Source organism: Dermochelys coriacea, chromosome 7, assembly GCF_009764565.3.
Source record: "Dermochelys coriacea isolate rDerCor1 chromosome 7, rDerCor1.pri.v4, whole genome shotgun sequence".
Lineage (NCBI taxonomy): Eukaryota > Metazoa > Chordata > Testudines > Dermochelyidae > Dermochelys > Dermochelys coriacea.
In genome coordinates this window covers 50281671-50302841 of record NC_050074.1, presented here as the reverse complement: position 1 = coordinate 50302841, position 21171 = coordinate 50281671, and the positions used below count along the sequence as shown (strand labels likewise).

At 45.4% G+C, this 21171-nt stretch overlaps 1 protein-coding gene and 1 long non-coding RNA gene across 5 annotated transcripts in view; one reads left to right on the top strand and one right to left on the bottom strand.

The window, feature by feature from the left end:
- Positions 1 to 21171, top strand: part of LOC122460949 — a 526129-nt gene that overhangs the window by 220006 nt on the left and 284952 nt on the right. The window lies entirely within an intron of this gene.
- Positions 1 to 21171, bottom strand: part of LOC119859353 (TRAF interacting protein) — an 85055-nt gene that overhangs the window by 38071 nt on the left and 25813 nt on the right. For all 4 annotated transcript variants that reach the window (XR_006282595.1, XM_038411373.2, XM_043518373.1 and 1 more), the window contains exons 7-13: positions 19120 to 19214; positions 18490 to 18603; positions 17432 to 17519; positions 8264 to 8353; positions 7884 to 7972; positions 458 to 613; positions 161 to 209 (exon numbers count right to left, since the gene is read on the bottom strand). Coding sequence is in view for 3 of the 4 variants with exons in the window: in XM_038411373.2 (XP_038267301.1) it covers positions 161 to 209; positions 458 to 613; positions 7884 to 7972; positions 8264 to 8353; positions 17432 to 17519; positions 18490 to 18603; positions 19120 to 19214 (681 nt within the window). In the remaining variant the exon portion in view is untranslated. The remainder of the gene's footprint in view (positions 1 to 160; positions 210 to 457; positions 614 to 7883; positions 7973 to 8263; positions 8354 to 17431; positions 17520 to 18489; positions 18604 to 19119; positions 19215 to 21171) is intronic.

Sequence of the window (21171 nt, the reverse complement as noted above, 5' to 3'; positions counted from 1 at the left end):
TGGTCTAGGCGATGCACCCTGGAGCATGTATTGCAGTACTAAGATCAGAGCATGATGGTTATGCAGCCCAAGTGGAGGGATATTCTGGTCAACTTTTTAAGTCTATTACCAGATCGAGAAAAGCAGGGGGATCTAAGAGGCCAGCAACTGGTTACTTTACCTCCACCGTTTCCTTCAGAACTTTTTTTGCTACCTTTGTCACAGGAGGCCTGTAAGAAATCAGATCAGTGAGTCGGATATCTGCTGTGGGTTCATTGCTTCAGAGGATTGCAGCCACTAGCAGAGAGTTTGCAGGGGAGAGGAACTGCTAGATGGAAGGCCAAACAAATTAAATGTCTCCTAGTGCAATGAATCAAATGGGTAGAGATCCTGATGCTCAGCAGAAATGTGAGCATCAGAGGGACTTAAGCTTAGTCCCCTTGGTCCCACCTAGGGCTGGAGAAAAGGGAGAACTCACGGCTTTTTATCCAGCTTGAGTTTTTTTGCAGGAGTTGTGATTGATTTGTGAGGCTGTTGCTCAGGCGTCTCAACGTCAAAGGTGGCGTCCAGGTCGATCTTATCGCTGTGGGCCGGGCGGTGGAGCTTTGGGCTCAGCAGTTCCATAGGAGCAGGGCTGCAAGGCCATTTCAGACATGTCAGCCAGCACCATCAAGTTACATACTGTCCACCAGACTGACGAGAGAAAGACTTTAATGCTCCAAGTTACGCTGTCTATCAGGAGCAGTGGTTGTAAATATTTATATCTTGTCATGGTGCCAGAGCCCCTGCTCAGGATGGATACCCCATTGCACAAACACAGAAACTGAGGTCTCAGACGACACAGCCAGAGCTAGCATTTGCTGCACCACAGAACTGCACGCATTCATGTAAGCTTCTTCCTTTCAATTTCAGCAGGCTTGGCAGAATTTCTTTTTTTGTTATAATTTTGATAGATAATGTTTATGCTTTTTAAAATTCTCAGTTTAAATTTTCACAATTTCAGGAAATTATTGGGGTGGGGGGGTGTCAGACAATTTAATGACAACAGATGCAGAGATTCAAAAAAGTTAAGGATTTGTAACCGTTAACACACAAAACGGCCAACATCACATCAAAATCCACAAATTAAACAGCCTTACATCAATCACTAGTTCTCAAACAGCATTTTTCTTTGTCTAGCTGTAAATTAATATTACCACTGATGGAAATATGTTGGCGTAGGTTTGTGTATGTACAGTGAAATAGATGTTAGCCGACATTTACTGATAAAAATCAAATCCTTCCAAGCCTAAATTGAAGGCACTTGGGTCAAGATTATTATTTACACCCAAATCCCTTTCCACCCAGAGGGCCTGAGCCCTGTTTGAGGAAACTGTACCCCATGCTCCTTATAGGAGTGTACCTCGAATGGTGCTGCTCAATCTAGATTACCCCACCTGCCATCCAGAGGTGGGGAAGTTGCATTGTTTGGAAAGCACTGTAACCGCAAGTGCGTTCCAGCATCACCACATCACGTTCAAGCCTAATATACAAGCTAGCCTGCTGAGAACTTCTATTCAGCACAGCCTTTCACCCCAGCGTTCTTAAATTGGATGCCCACGTTGATAAATCTAACAAATCCAGAGTAGTTACAATGACACTTCTCTAGTGTTGGGTTACAACAGCAGCTGCTAGGAGCAAAATTGGAGTTTCACTCAACCTACCCCTTCATTTTGTTCCCTCAGAGCTTTCCAAATCACACCAGAGTCCCTCTCTGAACACATGCTTCCGGATATCTACAAACTCCTGTCTTCCCATCAGCCTAGTATAAGCGAGAGGGGATGAGAAAAAGATACAAAAACAAAAATAACCAGAATTCTTTGAGATGGTTCTGCACATTCATACTTATGGGGACTGCACCGCCTCCTTCTAGCGGTGTCAGCTAGGACTCTCCCACACCATCCCAACAGACTGAGGGCAAGGTGGTAAAAGGGGCAGAGACTCCTCACCACCTGCGTTCCTTCCACTGCAAAGCCAGAGACAGAACAAACAAGGACTCTGACAGAGAAGGGGAGGCAGGTGGGAAGGGTAAGCACGCAGAGCCATCTCGAGGGATGCTGGTTACAACTTAAGTTCATTTCTTCGAGTGGCTCTGCATATTGCCACCTATGGGACAGACTGAGGAGCAGTGCTCAAACTCACCTGGAGATGGGAGCAGAGTCCTAACTGAACAGAGACTGAAGCACCGCTTTATCAAATCCAGCATCTGCCCTAGAGAGCAAGTCCAAACCATAGGGCATGGTTACAGTGTGCACCAAAGTGCAGGTTGAAGCTCTGCAAATTTCAATGACTGGCACCTGCCTGTGACAAGCGAAGGAAACGTGATCACACTGAAGCAGGTACAGGAACTTTTGCTAGCGTGTAACAGTCAGAAATACACTATTTAATCAAGGGCTGGGAAGAAACCATATAACCCAGGTGGCGTTTAGCATATGGCACAAACAAACAATCTAGATGATTTATGACAATTTTTAGTTCTATCTAAATAGTAGGCGAGAGCCCGTCTGGCATACACTGTGAAGGATGATTCCCCCTTATTAGAGTGCAGCTGGGGGGGGGGGGGGAGAAGAGGGCAAATTACTTGTCTGACTGACATGAAAATCAGAGACACAATGTTGGTGAGACAATATCTTTTATTGGACTGACTTATGTTGGTGAGAGAGAAGCTCATGCAGAGCTCTTCTGACCTGAAGAAGAGTTCTGTATAAGCTTGAAAGCTTGTCTCTCTCATCAACAAAGTAGGTCTACAAAACATATTACCTCACCCTATTTGTCTCCAATATTGTAGCAATGTTGGTGCTAGGATAACACTGCCTATGAAAATCAGACACCACTTCGGTAAGAACCTGGGATCAGGTCTGAAACCTACCTTGTCCTTATGAAAAGGAGTGAAAGGTAGATCAGCCACAAGGCCATTCGATTCACTCACTTTCCTAGCTGGCATGGTGGCAATAACAAAAGCTCTTTTGATAGATAAATGCTAGAAAAAACACTCAGCCCAGGGTTCAAGGGGCATGGCCAGACAGTATATATTTAATATACTTTTCATAAACCTTTTGATGGAACAATGAACAAACAGCAATCCACTACTAACTAAAGTATGATACATGGAAATGGCTGTCAAAGGGACTTTTAACAATGAGTTAGATAAGCCCCAGACTTTAAATACATTAAGTATTCCAGAACACAAGGAATGAAAGCAGATACAGAGCAATCAGGTTTTCCCTTCTGTGCTTAAAATCTGGTCCACTTTAAAAGCTAATAGCTCTAATGGACGTTTTCTACAATTAGCCTGCCCTGAACAGACGAAGAATGTGACTGCTCAAGAGCGAAGTCCGAGCACCAAAGCTGTCAAGTGACGAGATGGTGGGTCTGGGTGAAAGATCTTGTCCTCCTGCTGAGATAGTAGGTCTGGAGACAGAACACGACACAGAAAGACCACCTTATGAGTTTCATGACATCCGTTTGTTACCTCCCCTGGTTCCTGATATTTCGGACAAAACATCCCTAATCATTAATATGTCAAGCCATTTTATCTTGTTCTAGATTGGGATGTATCTGTACTAGCTGGAATATAAAACATCTAGTGCCTAGTACACTAGCAAAAGCTTTGCCAAGTTCAAGTACTGGACAGCAAACTTGTAACCATCTGCTTTAATACATGGCTTGACTTTGGTTCACAGCCTCTGGTTCAGGACTCAGATCTTGCATCAAGCTCAGTGCTCCAGGATCTCTCTACTACACCCTCGAACGGTCAAATGTTTGATGCATCTGAAGTTCCTGTCAAAGATGGATCCAGTCCACCACTGAGCACATGCATTCTGACTGAACACCATTTGAGAGCTAGTACGATGTTCTGAGGCATGGAGATCCACATATGAAGTCTGTCCCAAGTTGATCTGTAGACCGGAGACATTCAGTGCTGCATAGCTCTCATTCTCAGATGCACAAATGGAGTCGCATAAGTAGTGGCTGTGATAAGACCAATGAGACTCCAAAATAATTTTACTCTAAGTAGGACCCTGTTGAATTTTTAATAGATACTGGCTCATCTGAAGACATCCATCCTCCAATAGCAAGGCTCTCTGGTATGGAGCTTATACAGGGAATCCTTCAAGTAGAGCATAGAATTGACTTTGGGTGCAAGGAGAAGGAGAAGGAGCCCAAAGTCTGACAGGAGACTGGTTGTCAAAGCAATATGGTGCAATAGGTCCTCATGCACAGTAACTTTCAATAGTTAATTGTCCAGGAAGAGGTAAACAAAAATACCCTGATTCCCAGGTGAACAGCTACCACAGAGAGGCTCTTTGTAAAATCTCTGGGCACTGTGGAGAGGCCAAATGGAAGCACCCCATGCTGGAAATGGTGTCTGGCTACCACAAAACAAAAAGTATTTGTGATGACTATTATGAATCAATATATGAAAACATGCACCCTTTAAGTCAAGAGCGTAAACTTGCCCAACAGAGAAGGGATTACAGAGCCTGAAATCAATATACAGAACTGAAGCTTTCAAAAAAATGTACTTGTTCAGATCCCTTCAGGCTAGTACTGGAGAATCCCCTACCCCCAATCCTTTTTTGGACCAGAAAGTAACAGGAATAAGAGCCCTGATCCCTCACACATACAGGGAATCTCCTTGACTGCTCCTATCAGATGCAACTTTTCCACTTTTGCAAGAAGAATGGTCTCATGAGAGGGGACCCTTAAGAGGGAAATGTGGGGGGAAGGGGTAGGCAGAGGCAATTTTTCAAAATTATATGGCATAGCCCTTTTCTTTGATCTCTAGTACCCATGGTCTGATGTAATTTGCCTCTATGCATTGAGAAAGTAGGGTAGCCTGCCTCCAAAAAAAGAGGGTAGATTGGTTCTTGACTCTCAATCACCTCATCAACACTCAGACTTGTTCTGTGCTGAAGATGTTGACAAGGAATCTGGTTGGGTTAGAGCTAGACCTTGGTTTGAAAGGCCTCTTTCTAGGCCGACTCTGGAAGGCTATCAGCGGTTGCCACGGTTGATGTCTCTGATTCGATGAAAAATAAGGCTAGCACGGGACTGTGTTCCATACTGGAAAGAAGGCCCAAAAGGGAATCAAACCCAGAAAACAACTGTGAATCTCACATCCTTTAGATTTCCAGTAGTTCAGCTGTCTTTTCTCTGAAAAGACCCTCCCCTTCAAAGGGGAGATCCTCCAGCTTACCCCTCATGTCCAGAGCTAGAGGGGATGAATGAAACCATGCATGCCTCCTAATGGTCCCAGGAGAAGCCAATGCTCTGGGAGCAGAATTTGAAGAGTAAAAGGAGGCCCGGAGGGAGTGCATGGCTACATTTTGGTCCTCCATTAAAATTGCATTTGCTAACTTTCTTCTGTCATCAGGTCAGACTTGTAAAAACACAGTCATCTTCTCCTGTAAGTGGAACTGGTAGTGGGCCATGACTGCCTGATAAATTTGCCACCCTAATACCGAGGGACAATGGACAGAACTCCTTTCTTCCCAACGAATCAATCCTTTCCTCCTCCTTGTTGGCTGTGGTGGAGTGTGGCTGTCCAGATCTTGCTGTGCAACTGGCAGCAGTCACCACCAGAGAATTAGGCTTGTCTCCACTTACTGGGGATCAACAAGCCGCAATCAATCCACCAGGGGTCGATTTAGCGGGTATTGTGAAGACCTGCTAAATCGACAGCCAATCGCTCAACCCAGCACGGTGTAGACACCGCAATAAGTCGACCTAAGGTACGCTGACTCCAGCTATGTTATTCACATAACATAGTTGCATAATTTAGGTTGATTTAGCCCCGGAGTGTAGACCTGCCCTTAGGGTTAAGATGGGTTTGGAAGTAGGAGCGCCCCTCAGAGGGCATCTGATATAACTTGTCAGCTTTCTTAGAAACAGGCTGACAAGCAGCAGGCAAGATCCACGTGGATTTAGCTGGTTGTAGCAAACCATCTAAGATAGGTACTACTCCTTGAAGAAGCATCCAAGGACATCAAACACCACGTGAGAAGTCTCTTCCACAGCCACTGCAGGAAGATTTACAGCGGATACCACACAATCCATTAAACTGTGGAAGTGTGGAGCATCCTCAGAAAAGGAGGCTGAAGCCACCCCCACATTCATCTGGTGATAAAATCAGGTTCATAATCCGTTTCCAATTGCTACTACTCAAAGAAGGGAGCTACCTCTTCATCTTCCTCCTCAGACAGCATTTCCAGCCTCACCATCTGTAGTATCAATCCAAGGATCTTTGGATTCCCAGATCCTTTGCAGAAGAAAAAATTACCTCTGCCTACACAGAGGATAATAAAATTCCTGAGTAGCCCCCAATAAGGCGATGGGCCACAGGACAGCCAGTTCCCCCAGCAACTAGGGTTCAGGAACATGCCTGCAGGAGGTGGACTATAGGGTGGTATGAATTGAGCCATAGGTCTCTACATTCTTCCTCTATTTTCCTCCTGGTAAAGATCCAGGTCTGTATCAGACAAAGAATGCACCAGGGATAACTGCAGATCTGGAGGAGAGTATGGAGATCCAGTTCTTTCTGGGGACCCTATAAAGGTCCTAGGAGGAGGAAGCATAAGGTGTTCACAGGAAGAATCACAGCAGCACACTCTGATCTCTTCTTCCTATCAGAAGACTGAAGCCATGGGGTGGAACAGGTCTTTGCTTTGGAACTGTAGTGGTCTTGGGAGAATGAGATGGATCCGAAAGTTTGATGCACAGTAGCCATTTTGTCCCTATGCTTCTTTTCCTTCAGTGACGGGACAGACAGAAATGAAAGCATCAATGGCCCCGATTCTGAAACACCAATCAAATCCATCTTCCTGGATCTGGAAGTGGAATTCGGAACTGACCTTGGACCTGCAGCAGGAGTGGGGGCCATGAGGGTCAGGTATCTACGAGGCACCAGGTACAGCACTAGTGAGGGTGGCCGAACTGTCTTTCTAACTCTCTTCCAGAACTGGGGCAGTTGGATCTGACCATATGGTCTTCGGTATGGACATGCATAGCCTTGGAGGCTTGACTGAGGGAACTACAGGAACCCAATTTGGCCCCGACAGTCTGCAGCCTCTTGGAAACCTTTGATCACTGGGAACCACTGGAAGCAAGAGGAGCCGAAACCAGTTTCTTAGACCCTGGATCTGAGGAGTGATGGGATCCAAAGGGTCTAGCATCGAGAGCTTCCCTGACAAGGAGGCGCTAAAAACAAGTCTCCCTGTCCTTGAGGGCTCTGGGAGCGAAGGTCTGACAAGTCGAACACCCAGAAGGCGAGCATCCTTCTCCCAGGGACCACATGTAATAGTCAGATACCGGGAAGCCAGCTGGGCAGGAAATGCACCTCCTAAATCCCAGCCTCCTCTGCCTCTGAATCCACCAGACCTGTGAAACACACTCACTATAGTACAAAGCTCTCTAAAAGAGAATGACTCAGGCTCCAAAGAGCCAGGCCAGGTTCGTGTCCATCCAGACTCAGAGTCGGAAGGAAGTGAGGTGGTGAGGGCGCTCCACCCCATCCAGTCTTGCTGTCAGGATGTCAGTGACACAGAGGATGGGCGGGACACGAGAGCGCTCTAGATGACCCTGCTAGAAGAAGGTTCCATGGCCAGGCATCACAGGCAGTGCAGTATGGAATGTGAATGTGCAGAGCCACCTGAAGGTTGCTTAACAAAGGTTAAGATACCACAATGCCTGCCTCACTTCACCCTTAGCTACTGCTTTCTGTTGCATCCCACACCCCAGCTTTCTGTTCCGATTTAAGCGGAAGGCTCTTTGGAACCAAGATTTCATCCCTATCCTCATCTGTAGAGCACCCAGTATGCCTCTATGTGCACTACACTGATCCCCAGGGAATGTATCCATCTAACCTTTCGAAGACCAGTCGGCTGAGCGTTTCGCTGGTTACAGATGGCACCTTCAGGGTCTCCTGCAGGATTCCAATCTTCTTCTTCAAACTCTGGGGGAAAAAAGCAAAAGAAAACAAAACAAACAAACAAACAAAAACAGTACATATGAGGAAATGGGAAGCCTGTGCCAGAGAGAGAGTTTGCATCCTCCTGCCCATAATACTCAGGAAAGCACACAGGCTGCAACACAGGGGAGAGACAGAGTCTCAAATAGGATCAGGAGAGAGGCAACAGAATAGGGATGGACAGTGTCTAGCTAGAGCTGGCACGAGTCCTGGCTCTGCAGCTGTAGGCCATGGATTGCTGCCAGCTATTGTAGGCTGAGGATTGGAGGATCTCACCATTATCTCCTTGTCAGAGTTACTCAGATCCTTCTGGGTGCTTTTTAATTCCTCCTTCATCTTCTCCAACTCCAAGAATGTTTTCTGCAGCTGCAGAGTAAGAACAGTTCAACAGTGCAATCTTAGGCAAGGATCGCAACCACATATCAGGTATACAACAAGCACAAGATATCTTTCCCAGTCAGCTTTCAGGCCCTACTGTTTGAGAATTGACCTCCCCATAGTGAAGATGCAGGGCAGCCACTCTAGATCAGTGCTTCTCAAGCTATCTGATGTGGGAGACCAGCAATTTTTTTTTCCAGTGTGCGCGCACATTGGCAGCCAATGGCTCACAGACTGGCCCCAGTCCGGACCACCACTTTGAGTAGCACTGCTCTAAATCACCATGATCAGTGTTCTTCAAAGTACGGGTCGCGAAACGTCAGGCCCTGCTGATTTAAATAATGATTGTTGCCCGCAGCAGCTTTAAAGGGGCCTACAGCAGGGAAGGATAAACAAAAATGGATCTGTGACTAGGGTTATTGATTTCAAAGGGCTAATTTTCAAAAATTAAGGAAATTAGTTAGGAAAGTGGATTGGACTGAAAAACTTGTGAATCTAAAGGCAGAAGAGGCCTGGAATTACTTCAAGTCAAAAGTTGCAGAAGCTATCAGAAGCCTGCATCCCAAGAAAGGGGAAAAAATTCATAAGCAGGAGTTGTAGACCAAGCTGGGTGAGCAAGCATCTCAGAGAGGTGATGAAGAAAAAGCAGAAAGCCTACAAGGAGTGGAAGATGGGAGGGATCAACAAGGAAAGCTACCTTAGAGGCCAGAACATGTGGGGATGAAGTGAGAAAGTAGAGTTGGACCTTGCAAAGGGAATGAAAACCAATAGTAAAAGGTTTTATAGCCATATAAATAAGAAAAAAAAGAGAAGGGACCACTAAACACTGAGGATGGAGTGGAGGTTAAGGATAACCTAGGCATGGCCCAATATCTAAACAAATACTTTGTCTCAGTCTTTAATGAGGCTAACAAGGAGCTTAGGGATAATGATAGGATGACAAATGGGAATGAAGATATAGAGATAGATATTACAACATCCAAGGTAGAAGCCAAACTCGAACAGCTTAATGGGACTAAGTCAGGGGGCCCAGATAATCTTCATCCAAGAATATTAAAGGAACTGGCACATGAAATTGCAAGCCCATTAGCAAGAATTTTTTAATGAATCTGTAAACTCAGGGGTTGTACCGTATGACTGGAGAATTGCTAACATAGTTCCTATTTTTAAGAAAGGAAAAAAAAAAAAAAATCATCCAGGTAACTACAGGCCTGTTAGTTTGACATTTGTAGTATGCAAGGTCTTGGAAAAAAGTTTGAAGGAGAAAGTAGTTAAGGACATTGAGGTCAATGGTAATTGGGACAAAATACTACGTGGTTTTACAAAAGATAGATCATGCCAAACCAACCTGATCTCCTCCTTTGAGAAGGAAACAGATTTTTTAGACAAAGGAAATGCAGTGGATCTAATTTACCTAGATTTCAGTAAGGCATTTGATACAGTTCCACATGGGGAATTAGCAGCTAAATTGGATCGATATGAAAACTGAAAGGTGGATAAGGAACTGGTTAAAGGGGAGACTACAACTGGTCATACTGAAAAGTGAACTGTCAGGCTGGAGGGAGGTTACTAGTGGTTCCTCAGGGATCAGTTTTGGGATGAATCTTATTTAATCTTTTTATTACTGACCTTAGCACAAAAAGTGGATGTGCGCTAAGAAAGTTTGTGGATGATACAAAGTTGGGAGGTATTGCCAATACAGAGAAGGACCGGGATATCATGCAGGAAGATCTGGATGACCTTATAAACTGGAGTAATAGTAATAGGATGAAATTTAATAGTGAAAAGTGCAAGGTCATGCATTTAGGAATTAATAATTTTTGTTATAATCTGAGGATGCATCGCTTGGAAGTAACAGAAGAGGAGAAGGACCTCGGAGTATTAGTTGACCACAGGAAGACTATGAGCCGCCAATGTGATATGGCCTTGAAAAAAGCTAATGCGGTCTTGGGATGCATCAGGCGAGGTATTTCCAGTAGAGATAAGGAGGTGTTAGTACCGTTATACAAGGCACTGGTGAGACCTCATCTGGAATACTGTGTGCAGTTCTGGTCTCCCATGTTTAAGAAGGATTAATTCAAACTGGAACAGGTACAGAGAAAGGCTACTAGGATGATTCTTACGAAAGCCAACTCAAAGAACTTGGCTTGTTTGGCCTAACCAAAAGAAGGCTGAGGGGAGATAGGATTGCTCTCTATAAATATATCAGAGGGATAAATACCAGGGAGGGAGAGGAATTATTTAAGCTCAGTACCAATGTGGACACAAGAACAAATGAATATAAACTGGCCATTGGGAAGTTTAGACTTGAAATTAGACAAAGGTTTCTAACCATCAGGAGTGAAGTTCTGGAACAGCCTTCCAAGGGGAGCAGTGGGGACAAAAGTTATATCTGGCTTCAAGACTAAACTTGGTAAGTTTATGGAGGGGATGGTATGATGGGATAGCCTAGTTTTGGCAATAAATTGATCTTTGACTATTAGCAGTAAATATGCCCAATGGCCTGTGATGGGATGTTAGATGGGGTGGGATCTAAGTTACTACAGAGCATTCTTTCCTGGGTGTCTGGCTGGTGAGTCTTGTCCACATGCTCAGGGTTTAGCGGATTGCCATATTTGGGGTCAGGAAGGAATTTTCCTTCAAGGCAGATTGGCAGAAGACCTGGGGGTTTTTTGCCTTCCTCTGCAGCATGGGGCATGGGTCACTTGCTGGAGAATTCTCTGCACCCTGAAGTCTTTAAACCATGATTTGAGGACTTCAATAGCTCAGACATAGGTTAGGGTTTTATTATAGGATTGGGTGGGTGAGATTCTGTGGCCTGCGTAGTGCAGGAGGTCAGACTAGACGATCATAATGATCCCTTCTGACCTTAAAATCTATGAGTCTATGAGACCTGGAGAGGAGGTCACATTAAACATGTGACTCAAAGAACCAGGCAGAGAAAAAGACGGGCTAGTGAAGGAGAAATAGAGCTTAGGAACAGGTTTGCAGAGTTGGAAAATGAAGGGGCTCAGCAGGTAGTCGCTGAAGGTGGAAGGGTAAGGAAGAAGAGAAGAGAGGCTAGCCCTATAGAAAAAGGGGAAGAGTCAAGGGAGACTACACCAAATATGAGCCCCAGGAGGATACAGGATGGGTTGAAGAGAATTGTAAGGGAAAATAGGAATGGAAAGAACTTGCAGCCAGAGGGAACAGGGGAGAGACTGGAGAATAGCACTGTCACCAGGAAAAGGCAGGTCTATGTGATCGGGGACTCTTTATTGAGAAGAATAGACAGGCCTGTAACTAGAGCTGATCCTGAGAATAGAAGGGTGTGCTGTCTTCCGGGTGCTAAGATAAGGGATATAGACCTGAGGTTGAAAAGAATCCTCAAGGGAGCGGGAAAGAATCCCCTAATTATCCTTCATGTGGGAACAAATGATACAGCCAGATTCTCGCTGGAAAGTATCAAGGGAGACTATGCTAGGCTGGGGAAGACGCTTAAGGAAATTGAGGCTCAGGTGATCTTTAGCGGGATCCTTCCTGTTCCTAGAGAAGGGCAACAAAGGTGTGACAAGATTATGACTGTCAACAGATGGCTTAGGCAGTGGTGCTATAAGGAGGGCTTTGGGATGTATGGCCACTGGGAGGCATTCACGGACAGAGGTCAGTTCTCTCGGGATGGACTTCATCTGAGTAGGGAAGGAAATAGATTTCTAGGATCGAGGCTGGCACAACTGATAAAGAGAGCTTTAAACTAGGAATTGGGGGGAGATGGATGGGAGATGTCTGGAAAATCTCCACGCCAGATTTTAGCATTGAGAGGGAAGAAGATGAAGTAAGAAACGATACAGCCATGGGTAGGAGAAAGTATATAAGGAGCGAGGGCGGTGTGGATACTAGTCTAATAGGTTATAATGGCTGTAGAATGACTGTGCCTAATAGGGTACAAAATGTGAGCGAGGCCAAACAGCAAAAATTAAGATGTTTATACACCAATGCGAGGAGTCTAGGTAACAAAATGGAGGAACTAGAGCTACTGGTGCAGGAAGTGAAACCAGATATTATAGGGATAACAGAAACATGGTGGAATAGTAGTCATGACTGGACTACAGGTATTGAAGGGTATGTGCTGTTTAGGAAAGACAGAAACAAAGGTAAAGGGGGTGGAGTAGCATTGTATATCAACGATGAGTTAGAATGTAAAGAAATAAGAAGCGATGCAATGGATAAGACAGAGTCCGTCTGGGCAAAAATTACATTGGGGAAGAAAACTAGTAAAGCCTCTCCTATGATAGTGCTTGGGGTGTGCTATAGACCTCCGGGATCTAATTTGGTTATGGATAGAGCCCTTTTTAATGTCTTTAATAAAGTAAATACTAATGGAAACACTTTAACTTCCCAGATATAGACTGGAGGACCAGTGCTAGTAATAATAATAGGGCTCAGATTTTCCTAGATGCGATAGCTGATGGATTCCTTCAACAAGTAGTTGCTGAACCGACTAGAGGGGATGCCATTTTAGATTTAATTTTGGTGAGTAGCGAGGACCTCATAGAAGAAATGGTTGTAGGGGACAATCTTGGCTCAAGTGATCATGAGCTAATTCAGTTCAAACTAAATGGAAGGATTATCAAAAATAAATCTGCAACTAGGGTTTTTGATTTCAAAAGGGCTGACTTTCAAAAATTAAGGAAATTAGTTAGGGAAGTGGATTGGACTGAAGAACTTATGGATCTAAAGGCAGTTGAGGCCTGGGATTACTTTAAATCAAAACTGCAGAAGCTATCGGAAGCCTGTATCCCAAGAAAGGGGAAAAAATTCATAGGAAGGAGTTGTAGACCAAGCTGGATGAGCAAGCATCTTAGAGAGGTGATTATGAAGAAGCAGAAAGCATACAGGGAGTGGAAGATGGGAGGGATCAGCAAGGAAAGCTACCTAATTGAGGTCAGAAGATGTAGGGATAAAGTCAGAGAGGCTAAAAGTCGAGTAGAGTTGGACCTTGCAAAGGGAATTAAAACCAATAGTAAAAGGTTCTATAGCCATATAAATAAGAAGAAAACTAAGGAAGAAGTGGGGCCGCTTAACACTGAGGATGGAGCGGAGGTTAAAGATAATCTAGGCATGGCCCAATATCTAAACAAATACTTTGCCTCAGTCTTTAATAAGGCTAAAGAGGATCTTGGGGATAATGGTAGCATGACAAATGGGAAGGAGGATATAGAGGTAGATATTACCATATCAGAGGTAGAAGCGAAACTGAAACAGTTTAATGGGACTAAATCGGGGGGCCCAGATAATCTTCATCCAAGAATATTAAAGGAATTGGCACCTGAAATTGCAAGCCCATTAGCAAGAATTTTTAATGAATCTGTAAACTCAGGAATAGTACCGAATGATTGGAGAATTGCTAATATAGTTCCTATTTTTAAGAAAGGAAAAAAAAGTGATCCAGGTAACTACAGGCCAGTTAGTTTGACATCTGTAGTATGCAAGGTCCTGGAAAAAATTTTGAAGGAGAAATTAGTTAAGGACATTGAAGTCAATGGTAAATGGGACAAAATACAACATGGTTTTACAAAAGGTAGATCGTGCCAAACCAACCTGATCTCCTTCTTTGAGAAAGTAACAGATTTTTTAGATAAAGGAAATGCAGTGGATCTAATTTACCTAGATTTCAGTAAGGCATTTGATACCGTGCCACATGGGAATTATTAGTTAAATTGGAGAAGATGGGGATCAATATGAACATCAGAAGGTGGATAAGGAATTGGTTAAAGGGGAGACTGCAACGGGTCCTACTGAAAGGCGAACTGTCAGGTTGGAGGGAGGTTACCAGTGGAGTTCCTCAGGGATCGGTTTTGGGACCAATCTTATTTAATCTTTTTGTTACTGACCTTGGCACAAAAAGTGGGAGTGTGCTAATAAAGTTTGCAGATGATACAAAGCTGGGAGGTATTGCCAATTCAGAGAAGGATCGGGATATTATACAGGAGGATCTGGATGACCTTGTAAACTGGAGTAATAGTAATAGGATGAAATTTAATAGTGAGAAGTGTAAGGTTATGCATTTAGGGATTAATAACAAGAATTTTAGTTATAAGTTGGGGACGCATCAATTAGAAGTAACGGAAGAGGAGAAGGACCTTGGAGTATTGGTTGATCATAGGATGACTATGAGCTGCCAATGTGATATGGCTGTGAAAAAAGCTAATGCGGTTTTGGGATGCATCAGGAGAGGCATTTCCAGTTGGGATAAGGAGGTTTTAGTACCGTTATACAAGGCACTGGTGAGACCTCATCTGAAATACTGTGTGCAGTTCTGGTCTCCCATGTTTAAAAAGGATGAATTCAAACTGGAGCAGGTACAGAGAAGGGCTACTAGGATGATCCGAGGAATGGAAAACTTCTCTTATGAAAGGAGACTTAAGGAGCTTGGCTTGTTTAGCCTAACTAAAAGAAGGTTGAGGGGAGATATGATTGCTCTCTATAAATAGATCAGAGGGATAAATATAGGAGAGGGAGAGGAATTATTTAAGCTCAGCACCAATGTGGACACAAGAACAAATGGGTATAAACTGGCCACCAGGAAGTTTAGACTTGAAATCAGACGAAGGTTTTTAACCATCAGAGGAGTGAAGTTTTGGAATAACCTTCCAAGGGAAGCAGTGGGGGCAAAAGATCTATCTGGTTTTAAGATTCTACTCGATAAGTTTATGGAGGAGATGGTATGATGGGATAATGGGATTTTGGTAAGTAATTGATCTTTAAATATTCAGGGTAAATAGGCCAAATCCCCTGAGATGGGATATTAGATGGATGGGATCTGATTTACTATAGAAAATTCTTTCCTGGGTATCTGGCTGGTGAATCTTGCCCATGTGCTCAGGGTTTGGCTGATTGCCATATTTGGGGTCGGGAGGGAGTTTTCCTCCAGGGCAGATTGGAGAGGCCCTGGAGGTTTTTTTGCCTTCCTCTGTAGCATGGGGCATGGTTGACTGGAGGGAGGCTTCTCTGCTCCTTGAAGTTTTGAACCATGATTTGAGGACTTCAATAGCTCAGACACGGGTGAGGTTTTTCATAGGAGTGGTGGGTGACATTCTGTGGCCTGCACTGTGCAGGAGGTCGGACTAGATGATCAGAGTGGTCCCTTCTGACCTTAGTATCTATGAATCTATGAATCTAGGAGAAAGGTAGGGGGTGGGCGGCAACTGGGGAGGAGAGCAACTTGCGGATTGCAGGGCTGCTGCAAGCTTCTCCCCAAGCCCTGGAAGGCCGTTCCAGGCCAGGAGAGAGAGGCCCTTCTCTTGGTGCTCCATGCTGCTGGCCGGCAGGAGGAGAGAGGGGCCCCTTCCCTTGGAGCTTTGTGCTGCCTGCTGGCAGAGAGAGAGAGAGAGGTGCCCCTCCCCCAGAGCTAACTGCTGCTGGCAGCGAGTCCTCTGGCCTCAGCCCTCAGGCAGCCTACCTGCACCCCAAACTCCATCTCTGGCCCCACCCCAGAGCCCGCACTCCCAGCTAGAGCCCTCACACCCCTGCATCCCAACCCTCTGCCCCAGCCCTGACCCCCTTCCATACCCTGAACTCCTCATCCCCAGCTCCATGCTAGAGCCCTCACTACCAAACAGAGCCACCCCCCACCCTACCCTGGGCCACTTCCTACACTCCTTACCATAGGCTTACTAAGACTAGTGTCTAGTGTTCGTTATGTAAAGTGGGTTAATCCGGAAGGTATTGCAATATTATGATTTTATGAAAACTAATTAAAAAGATATTATGTTGGGTCATGAGCATCAACAATTTTCTTCACCTGGGTTGCAAGGGAAAAGTTTGAAAAGCACAGGCCTAGATCGCTGGCTTACTCCTGGGTAAGCAAGCCACCCCTATTCATTCCCTCAAGTCCTCTGCAGAGGGAATCCCATAGTGGTTTATCTCAGACCCAGCCTCCAGCAGAGAAGTTTCACAGGTGATTTCCTGAGCTTTCAGGCCCAATGGTGACAGCTTTTCCGTGGTTTAACACATGTTGGCAGCAGCTGCACTTTGGTTCAATAATTTGAGTTTCTACAGGATTTGAGACACATCAGATCAAAGGGAATCAGGACTGCCACCTTGCAGGACAGTGATGATGGGGCCTCACCACTCCCACAGGGACAGCTGCTTTGCTGCATCAGCATTAGAACACCACAAACATGCCAGTCACTGCAACTTCACTAATTCAACTAGTACTGGGGCTAACTTAGTGCTACCCAACAGGAATTCAGGAAAACAGTTCTGTTCTAAGACCTTGGACTATGATATTATGGGACTTCAGTCGTACTGTGACTATACTGCCTGGCTACTTCTAGGCAAGGGCAGCCTGTATTCATCCCGTGCCACTCAAAATCACAATACATCTGCTCTGCTGACATTGGAGGGCCGAGGGATTCGTATTTGGCAATGCACTCCCCACTGTGCCTCATCGTCAGGTACAAGTTTCAAGTTGCTACTCAATCCCACCTCCAGTCTGGGTCAGCAGCCACAGACCTCAACCAAATTATCAAGGAATGCCACTGGCTAGGCCAGGACCTGCTAGATCATCGGGGCTAAGAAGGCCAGGGCTGGGAAGGCCATGGCTGCTTGGATACTCAACAGCACATTAACATAACATTACCAGTATCACTTCAGCCCCCAAGCACATCTTGCAACAGCACCTGTTTCAGACAGTGAGCCATATAGGACAGGGATGGTAGCTTGCTGCAGGGCACAGATGCCCTATACACAAGAAGGCAGAACATTCCATCAGGGGTAAATTATAGCGTTTGTGATGTTATAAGCACTGGATTTGTAAAGAATGAAGAGATTTACTTGGGTTCTTCAACATCTTAGGATAACAGATTGACCACTCAGTGGGGCTCTTCAAACACGTGCTCCAAGCACAAGGAAGAACCAGCCAAATTTTTCAGTTTACCAAGCAGTGGCTAGAGTAACTGATACAGCTGGCTGGACAGGAGCAGTGCTCACTGTGTGAGTGCAGGGCAGAGGCTATGGCTGGACACCTACAGAACAGAGATCACGCAGACACTTTTGATGTGCAACTCCCTGCACTTTCCTTACCTTATTATTGGAAGAAGACAGTTCCTTTTTTAGCTTCTCAGTCATCTCACTAGATGCCTTCCGAGCTTCTTTCAGATTTTCATATTCCCTGGAAAGAGCCCAAACTACAATCACTCTGGGCTTTTGAGATAGAGTTCTTAACTGGAGTCAGTGATCACATGCTGCCTGCAGATACCTGATTCACAGCTCCACAGCTGCAGAACTTTAGGTGCAAGGCTGTTATACAAGAGTCCCCACTGGGGAGAACACTGGATAAACCTATGCTAAATGCAGTATGGCAACCACCAGCACAGCACTGGGCTGGTAAAAGAACAGGCTTAGATAGAGACTGTGCTCAAGTGACTGGAAGGGGCAAAAATAAAAGTCCCTGACTGCAAAATGGAAAGGGAATGTGACCTGGGGGACCATGCAGCCTCCTAGCTGAAGGGGCACATGTAGCACTGGTTAAGAAGTGCAGTTCAGAGGCACTTAGGGATATTTGCTGTGGAAGCTCATTACTGATTACAATGCAGGTGCAATCATTCTGACTGGCAGTGCCATATAAAATCGTGATCACCGAGTTGCCATCAGATTGGAGCAGGCGAAGATGCGGTTTAACACCGTGTGAGCAGAAGGATCTCTGTGTAGGAGCTAGAGCCAGCGCAGATAAGAATGGCAAAAACTTGGGAGCTGAACAATTGGAGCCATAGCAGCACTGCTATCAAGTACTATGTGCCGCATGAATGAGACATTCAGGGATCGTGCCACCATCCCCAGAGTATGTCAATGGTTTGTTCCCTCAACTGCCATCCAATAATCAACACCTAGGTGCACTGACAGCTCTGAAAGCTGTTCCTATAGTAATGCATATGTCCACAGTATCAGTGGAGGTATTCCAAGTGGCAGCCTCCAATCTAAGTCGCCTTGATTCGGTCAGTCAAAGCCCAGTGTAGTAACAAAGGCATTCACAGCAGCTAAACCACTGTACTTTTCTCCAGTACCCTGCAGGGGGAGCTCTACATATACACATATCAAAGAGATGGAACAAACAAGTCTACTGCCAAGTTTTCAGCACCTACTTTTTCAGTGAGATGCAGTAGACTGCAAGCTGTTCCACTGCTGCCTGCCCTATTCCCATATCATGGATCATCTCCTCCACTTCCGGGCGCTGGCTGTGCAGGAGCATTTCAATCCTGAAACAGACACTACCTGTCAGGTTCCCACACAACCATGAAGAGTGGAGCTGGGAAAGGAGTTGGAGTGCTGGGTTCTTACCTGGGCCACTAGTGTGCTGATCCCCCTGGACAATTCACATCAATATCTACGTGCCTTGCTTACCACACCTGTAAGCCAAGCTCCCAGTGCTAGGGATGAAAAGCTCTAGCTGAGTGCCAAATATTTAGGGAGCAAATAACTGCCCAGAGTTGCCAGGGGTGGGAAGAGGTGGTGATGAGTTTGGACAGGTCAGGACCAATGAAGACACACCAGCACTGATGGAGGAGGTTCCCAAACCTCCATCTCAACAGTGCAACAGCAGTGACATTTCCATCTGCACTAGGAATTGAGGCTGAACCCAAGTAGCTCTGTGTTTGTAGCATTCAGAACTACTGCGCAAGACCTCTAAGGAAGTGAGTGAGTGACTCGGACCACTGAACAGCATGCTGGCTCCAGCCCACATATATGTACACAGCAGAGGCCCTGTATCTAACCTCTCCATGGTTTTCAGTTTGTTTCTCAGCCTTCGGGCCTCCTCTTTTGCACCTTTGGTATCTTCTTGCTGCTGCTCCAGGTACTTCATTTGTTTCTGAGACAGAGATAGGCACGTGTGCAGTTAGCATGGCACATGGGGACTCCTATGGAGACATATAGCTAAGCATATGTGCACTGAAATACTTGCACAACCTGCTCAGCAGTCAGGCTCCTCAAAGCTCTCACCATCTTTAACAGCCCAGGAGCAAGGGACCCATAGGTTCCCCACCCAGCTGCACTACTCACTCAGCTCCCAACGTGTAGCAAATTCTCAGTGCTGGCCATCAGATACTTCAGTCCATGAACTGCCCTATTCCATTGCTCCTACTAGGATTATTCATGGAGAGTCGTATGTGACCCTCTCCTTCAGTGTTCAGAAGTGACAAAGCCCCATAGGGAAGGGTCTCCAGTTACTGCAGCCTTCTCCCCATTCAGACACTCCCTGTTCCCTCTGTACTAACCCTCATTTTGCTGACTTTCCATCTGTTACCAGATGCGAGAACAGGTTTCAGAGTAGCAGCCGTGTTAGTCTGTATTCGCAAAAAAGAAAAGGAGTACTTGTGGCACCTTAGAGACTAACAAATTTATTAGAGCATAAGCTTTTGTGAGCTACAGTTCACTTCATCGGATGCATTCGGTGGAAAATGCGAGAAGAAATCCTGCATGGGGCTTTGCTGGGAGTTCTCAGACACTTTACCAAGACACACCCAACATGGTGCCCTCTCCATTAGATTACGCTGGAGGGGCATCTGGAGCTGCCTGAAGGTGCTGCCTGGTTTTCTAGGTATTCTCGGAATGACTTGCAGTAGGACGTGGCCTGAGTGGGATCAACTGAATATTAATGTGTATAAGGGGCTCCCGTGGGGATCAGATGGTTTTTTAAACACCCTTTCAGTTCATCTGTATTCCCTAAGCTTTGATCTGCCTGGACAGTTTAACATATCAGCTTCAAAGGTTCCTGATGGCCTTCCTGCTTTTCAGTGAGACACTGTTTGATCTGACTCCAGAGAGAAGATTGGCCAAAGACAGCATCCTCGCCTCTCGGCAGAAGCTGGAGGGGTTTAATATGCATTCAGTCTTAGACCTTCCCACTGCCTCACCATATTATTAAATACAACAGGTGGAGAGAGGTCTGCAAGGTCTCACCTTGCCTAGCTAGGATGGTTACCTTTCTCATACCAGTGCCACCTTCTGCCGCTCCTGGCCAGCTCTCTCCACCACATTTGCACTACTCTTTCCACTTCCCTCATTGCTTTAAACTGGCATGATACACGGTTCTCAGACTCCCTGGCCAGAACTGCCAACACGACCATATTTGCCCCTTTGTGGCATCCAACTGTCATCCCGAGGCACCAAGCAGGTTCATCTGTAACTGACGTGGTGCCAGCGGAAGACAGGTGCTGCTTGAATTTGATGAATGATTAATTTGGCCTCTGCCATGGCTAGAAAAGCCTGCTACAGCATAGCAGAGGCTCCAAGCCTTACACTTTAAACCAGGGGTTGGCAACCTTTCAGAAGTGGTGTGCCCACTCTAATTTAAGGTTTCACGTGCCAGTAATACATTTTAAATGTTTTTAGAAGGTCTCTTTCTATAAGTCTATAATATATAACTAAACTATTGTTGTATGTAAAGTAAATAAGGTTTTTAAAATGTTTAAGAAGCTTCATTTAAAATTAAATTAAAATGCAGAGCCCTCCGGACCGGTGGCCAGGACCCGGGCAGCGCGAGTGCCACTGAAATCAGCTCGCGGGCCTTTGGCACACGTGCCATAGGTTGCCTACCCCTGCTTTAAACTGTCTGAGAAGAAACAGTGCACAGAACTCTGCTGTGAGATCTCAGACACTTTCAAGAGGAGAAGATGCAACCAAAATGGTGCCTTTTCTTCTAACGTTCCCAGATTACGCTGGAGGGGCTTTCACATGTGTCAGAGAGCAATTACAGTCAGAGGAAGATAGGTTCTGAGTCTCACCTTGAATTTGGGGTAGGGAAAGCCCAGGAGAGAGGGTGTGTG